General features: G+C 37.9%; 1 protein-coding gene across 1 annotated transcript; it reads left to right on the forward strand.

The window, feature by feature from the left end:
* On the forward strand, positions 1,331–5,407 carry LOC18604360 (probable auxin efflux carrier component 1c). The gene is made up of 6 exons (XM_007036784.2): positions 1,331–2,992; positions 3,218–3,464; positions 3,631–3,716; positions 4,137–4,294; positions 4,899–4,975; positions 5,082–5,407. The coding sequence occupies exons 1-6, from the start codon at positions 1,807–1,809 to the stop codon at positions 5,146–5,148; spliced, it is 1,821 nt and encodes a 606-aa protein (XP_007036846.2). The 5' UTR covers positions 1,331–1,806; the 3' UTR covers positions 5,149–5,407.

Below are 6,418 nucleotides of genomic sequence, written 5' to 3' on the forward strand. Positions count from 1 at the left end.
ATTTGATTTTTTATTTTAAATTTTTTTTAGAAGATAATATTTTATTTTATTTCTTAATACGTTTTATATATATACATTAATGTGATAGCTTCCTCTCTTGTAACCAATAGCAAATTGGCAACAAAATACCCATAATAAAAAAACAAAACCAATGGACGGCCAACAAAACCCATAAGACCCAAGGCCCTTTCTCTTCCCTTTCTTTCCTGCTGCCGACGTTGCCACTGCTCTTGTCGCTACCTCTGCTATTGCTACTGCTACTACTACTATTGTAGCTACTACTAGCGGCCCTCAATGGCTTTGCAACCCTAGCTTCACCAGTTACCTTTTCCTCATTAACGACGCCGTTTCCTCCCTTCCCTGCGCCCTGAACGTAGAGGAAGAAGATGAAGATGATGGTGAAGAAGGAAAGCAACAACAACAGTAGAAGAATTACCATTCTTATGAGCTACTTGAGGAAGAAGATGAGGATGAGGAAGTTTTGATTCTGATGGAGAAAAGTACGACGAGAGATAAAAGAATAAGAAAATTAAGAAATAAAAATAGAAGAAGGAGGAGCGACTTTAGTAAAATGGAAAAGAAGCAGCAGACCCTAAACCCCAAAAACGATGATAAACTTTGTTTGCTTATGATTGTGAGTAAATTTTTTAAAAGATGATAGGTAAAAATGTCTTTAAAGATATTACAGAGTGCAATGTAATGTGATTGTATTAGTTTTGAACTGCAATCACATTACATCAATTGGTTGCAATGAGATTGCGTTGCAATCTTACATTACAGTGATCTGTTATAAAATAAATACTATAATATAATTTAATTAGACACATTACAAGAAATGTGACTTTACATCTCTCATATCAAACGTACCCAAAATGCAAAGTGAGTTGAAGGCAATCGGAAATGCCAAGAAAGATATGGTCAGGGATGGACAAATTAGGGTCCACGTGAAGGGATCACCCCTTCTCCTTATATACTTGTCCTACTCTACTCCAATTTTAGCGCCGCATATAGTAAGCGCGTGGACTGCTTCACTTGTCCCCAAAATGATTTAATCTCACCAGTGATTTGGGAGGTCTAGGCTACAAACATTACTTGCTACCAAATCTCTTTGCTTACAATAGTGCCAAATTATGTGCAAAAAGAGCTAAATAGGAACAACAAATGTTAAGAGGAAGAGGGAGTAATAGTAAAGGAATAAAAAAGGTGTGGAGACAGCCATAAGCCATCTAGAACCCATGAGCCAAAAAGCGAATCCAAGAAGAAAGAGAGAAGAAAAGGGGAGGTTAAGAGGCTCTTTTAAAGTTTGCACAAAGCTTAAAAAGTCTCTCCCAAACAAGTACTTGGAGACACACCCACCCTCCAACCAAAATGCTTTTTCTACTGAACTTTGTACCACCATTAGTCCATTGAAGATAGAGCCACAATACCAGCTTACCAAGATTTATCAAATCCGAACACAACTCAAAACAAAGGGGAAAAAACAAAGGCAAAATAAAAAAGCAAAACCCTGTGCTTTGGGGACTGCAAGTGCAAGCTTGCTCGCAACTCTCAAAGCTGTAGAGTGAAAAAAAATTCCTCTAAATTCTGCTTATTACCCACTTACCCCAGAACCCCAAAAACACATGCTCTCCTATTTCCTTTGCCTTCCTCATCATCACTTCCACCAAGGCTATCTCCACCTTTTCCCTCTTCTTCTTCTCCTCCTCCTTATTCACTTCTCAATCATCCTTCAACTTCTCTTTCTTCTCTCTTCTTCCTTGAATTCGGAGGTTTTCTTGATCTGTGCAATTCAGGTAGCTTCCAAAGATGATCACGTTGACGGACTTCTATCATGTCATGACCGCAATGGTGCCACTTTACGTGGCCATGATTTTAGCTTATGGCTCGGTGAAATGGTGGAAGATCTTCTCTCCTGATCAGTGCTCAGGCATCAACCGCTTTGTCGCTCTCTTTGCCGTTCCCCTCCTCTCTTTCCACTTTATCTCCTCTAACGACCCCTATTCTATGAATTTTCGCTTCATAGCTGCTGATACACTCCAAAAAATCATAGTTCTCGTAGTACTAGCAGTTTGGACCAAGGTGAGCAAAAGGGGTTGCTTAGAATGGACCATCACCTTATTTTCTCTCTCTACCCTTCCAAACACGTTGGTCATGGGCATCCCTTTACTTAAAGGAATGTACGGAGAGTTTTCAGGAAGCTTGATGGTGCAAATAGTCGTCCTCCAATGCATTATTTGGTACACTTTGATGCTTTTTATGTTTGAGTATAGAGGTGCCAAAATGCTCATCTCGGAGCAATTTCCAGACACTGCTGGCTCCATTGTTTCAATCCATGTCGATTCAGATATCATGTCGCTTGACGGTAGGCAACCTCTAGAAACTGAGGCTGAGATCAAAGAAGATGGTAAGCTCCATGTCACTGTGAGAAAATCTAATGCCTCAAGATCAGATATTTTCTCAAGAAGGTCCCAAGGTTTATCTTCAACAACACCACGGCCTTCAAATCTGACCAATGCTGAGATATACTCTTTGCAATCATCAAGAAACCCAACGCCAAGAGGCTCAAGCTTTAATCACACTGATTTCTACTCGATGATGGCTGGGGGACGCAATTCAAATTTTGGTGCTGCAGATGTTTACGGGTTGTCTGCCTCGCGTGGACCAACTCCGAGGCCATCCAACTATGAGGAGGATGGTGCAGCCACCGGTAAGCCAAGGTTCCATTACCACGCGCCAGGTGGTGCAGCCCATTATCCGGCTCCTAATCCGGGTATGTTCTCGCCGACTGGGTCTAAAGGTGTCGGTGCTAATGCTAATGCTAATGCAAAGAAGCCCAATGGTCAGGCTCAGCTAAAGTCTGAAGATGGTGGTAGGGATCTTCATATGTTTGTTTGGAGTTCGAGTGCTTCTCCTGTATCCGACGTCTTTGCTGGCCATGAATATGGAGCTAGTGACCAGAAAGAAGTTAGATTGGCTGTTTCCCCTGGGAAAGGTAGCTTCCGATTACATGACTTGAGTGTCGTCTTTCTTCTTTAGATTTTAGTTTCCAGCAAACATTTTCAAAGACAGATTATGAAGAGACTAATTGCACAAGCTTTTCAATGTTGTTTATGTAAAATTTTTGTTTGGTTCAGATAAACTAAAATTTACACTACATGTTTTTTATAATGGTCTTGTTCATGCTACTGTTAAATTTTGCTTCTTTGTTTTGTTCCAGTGGAAGGACATAGAGAGAATCATGAGGCGTATATGGAGAGAGATGACTTCAGCTTTGGGAACAGAGGATTGGACAGAGAAATGAACAACCACGAAGGTGACAAAGTGGGGGATGGCAAGCCCAAAACTATGCCTCCAACAAGTGTCATGACAAGGCTTATTCTGATCATGGTTTGGAGAAAGCTTATCAGAAATCCCAACACTTATTCAAGCTTAATAGGACTCACTTGGTCTCTAGTCTCATTCAGGTACAACAACAACCCGCCTGTCTCTTTCTGCTCAGACTAAATCCATGAAGAATCTTTATGTATTTTTATATATTTATATATATAATTGCTTTCTATATAATCTGTTTTGGTATCTGGGTTCAGGGTTCTCATTATTTCTGATAGCTTGTTGCTTGGTTTCTTGTAGGTGGAATGTACAAATGCCTGCCATCATAGCAAAGTCCATTTCCATTCTGTCAGATGCAGGCCTTGGCATGGCCATGTTCAGTCTTGGTCAGTAAAAATGACTCCTTTTTCCTTACGTACAATCTCTCAAAAGAAATTCTCCCTCGCCTTTTTCTTTATTAGTAATAAATCTTTCCGATTCTCTCGCACTTTATCATTATTAAATGTTGTAATAAAGCAAGCAAACTGGCTAAGCAAAGTAAGCGAAACAGTGTGGTCATGATAATGTGTTGGGGTTTTCTTTATCTTTCACTCTGTACATATCTTCCACTTTTTGCCCAGTTTGTCTTGGGTTTGATATAATGTGGGGTGATTTGTAATGGTGGAAGTGATGATGAAAGGGCTTTCAGAAGGTGCAAAACCCAACAAAAAAAAAAGAAAAAGAAAAAAAAAAGCAGAAATGTCTTTCTGACAAGTGACAATGGGGATGTGGGTGGTGGTAATGGGCATGCTTTGATGTGATGACAGGTCTGTTCATGGCTTTGCAACCAAGGATGATAGCATGTGGGAATTCCGTTGCAGCTTTTGCTATGGCTGTGAGATTCCTTACAGGTCCAGCTGTCATGGCAGCCGCTTCCATCGCTGTTGGCCTTAGGGGAGTTCTTTTACACGTTGCCATTGTACAGGTCACTTACCATCCTCCTCTCTCTCTTTCTCTCTCTCTCTGTATGTTGCCTCTCTACTGTTAATTTTTTCCTTTTCTTTTTCTTTTTCCTCTCTCTCTTCTGCCTCCTCCTGACATATAGCCAATCCAACTTAACTACATAAGCTGCAAAACTCTCTTCTACTTTTTTTTTTATCATATAAAAATCTTACTATCTCCAGATAAGATTTTTTATTATTTCTTTGTCAGTTCAATTTATGTTTTTCCTAGTTAAACGTAGCATCCACAGTAGGCGTGTAGTGCAAATACATTGAATCTGTGTGGACTTGGTACAAGCAGGCCTGGATATAGCAAAATCCCAAGTGAATAAAACACTGCATAAATATTACTAGTACCTGATAACTTTTTCTGTTTCTTAATTAATGCCTTAACAAGAATTTTATATATTGATATATATGTCAGAAATTGAAATGGACATAGTAATGCCAAGAGAAAGAAAACAATTAATTAATCCAAGCATAAGCAAATGAGTTGTTTAGGGGTTACTAATGAAGAACAAAACATCCATACAAATTCTAACATGTCTTTTTGGCGTTGCATGTTACGGATTTCCAAACAAAAAACAGGCAGCTCTTCCACAAGGGATTGTCCCCTTTGTCTTCGCTAAGGAATACAACGTACACCCTGATATTCTCAGCACAGCGTAAGGATATATATCTTTTTCTCTTTATTTTTTTCGAATTTTTTAAAATATCTTATTCTTTTTGCTTATTCTCTCATGGTATCCCTCATCACTGGTTGAGTTGCAGTGTTATCTTTGGGATGCTCATTGCATTGCCCATAACGCTTGTCTACTACATTTTATTGGGGGTCTGAAGGTTGGCTAACGTATCAGGAGACTGTGGCATCAATGCAAAAGCCCTCTGGGGTCAAAAGATGCAAAGCAGAACCCCTCATTCAAAATTCAAAGGACAAAAGAAATCGAGGAGCGGTGCTGATGAATGATTAATCTTCCTTATGAAATGTCTTTCTTTCTTCTTCTTTTTTGTAGCAAAATTTGTAAAATCTTATTTGTAGTCAAATTATATAAAAAAAAAATGTTTTTCCAGTTAATTATAAGTTTGAGTTGTCATTCTATTCCAAGAATTTATGCTTCCCGATTAAAGCCACAAAAGGAAAAGAAGAAAGATAAAAGGAAGAAGCCGTGGATGTGATAATGGCCTTAACATTTTTTACATTAATGGTTCCATTCGAATTGCTATTGAGGTTTCATTCTTTCTTTCCTTTGCCTCCTCATTTGATTGGTGATATCAGAACCTGGAATCTTATCACATATTGGAATTGGACTGCATACGATGAAATTTCATGCTTCCTTTTCTTTCATATGATTCCGACGCTTAATTTCTCCAATCAAAAGCAGTGTGGTATAAGCAAAGAGTTGAGAATTAAGGAAGAAACATGCCCACTAAGATTTGATGTCTACTGAACATGCTTTCGAGTATTGGATTTGCTTTGGTAGTAATAGCTAACTCTTTAATTCTCTTCTTTTTTGTCCTTTCTCCCATTTATTCTCAACCTTACTCTACCATTAGTCAATTATTTACCTATTTTCAATCTTACTCTATCGCTTATTTATTCTTTTCTACCTATTACGATACTGAATACTTTAGTAACTGTTTCAATCTTTTTCTCCAGTCACCTTCAACACATCTTTTTAATTATGTGCACACTCTCTTCCTGCCAAAAGAACCCTTTTACATTTTACATCAAGTTATATTGACGAGTCAATTGGACTTAACTCAAGTGGTAAGGGTAAGGCAGAGATTGTAATTTGGAGCCATAATTCTCGTTCTCCTATAAAAAATACAATATTCTTTCAATTTATTCTAATCTCAAATGAAGATTTTGGCTTTTAAATAATAACGGTCTTGGTTAAAAAAAAAAAAATTTAACATCGTGGCAGATCCTATCTAATTTAATAAAGAATGAAAAGTTTTATAGGCTTAATTTTTCATTTGGGTTTTTCTTTAACTAATGAGAAATTAGCATTCCATTAATTTTTGAAGTTATAATGTTTTAAAATAAAAGTTATAATAAAATTATCCTACATTTATTTATAACATTAATGAATCTTCTAATACAAAAG

Source organism: Theobroma cacao, chromosome 3 (assembly GCF_000208745.1).
Source record: "Theobroma cacao cultivar B97-61/B2 chromosome 3, Criollo_cocoa_genome_V2, whole genome shotgun sequence".
NCBI lineage: Eukaryota > Viridiplantae > Streptophyta > Magnoliopsida > Malvales > Malvaceae > Theobroma > Theobroma cacao.

Bases quoted from the DNA above. Each gene is read 5' to 3' on its own strand.
- LOC18604360 (XM_007036784.2), top strand. From the start codon at position 1,807: ATGATCACGTTGACGGACTTCTATCATGTCATGACCGCAATGGTGCCA. The intron at 3,465-3,630 runs GTACAACAACAA...GGTTTCTTGTAG, and splicing joins TGGTCTCTAGTCTCATTCAG to GTGGAATGTACAAATGCCTG. The intron at 4,976-5,081 runs GTAAGGATATAT...GTTGAGTTGCAG, and splicing joins CCTGATATTCTCAGCACAGC to TGTTATCTTTGGGATGCTCA.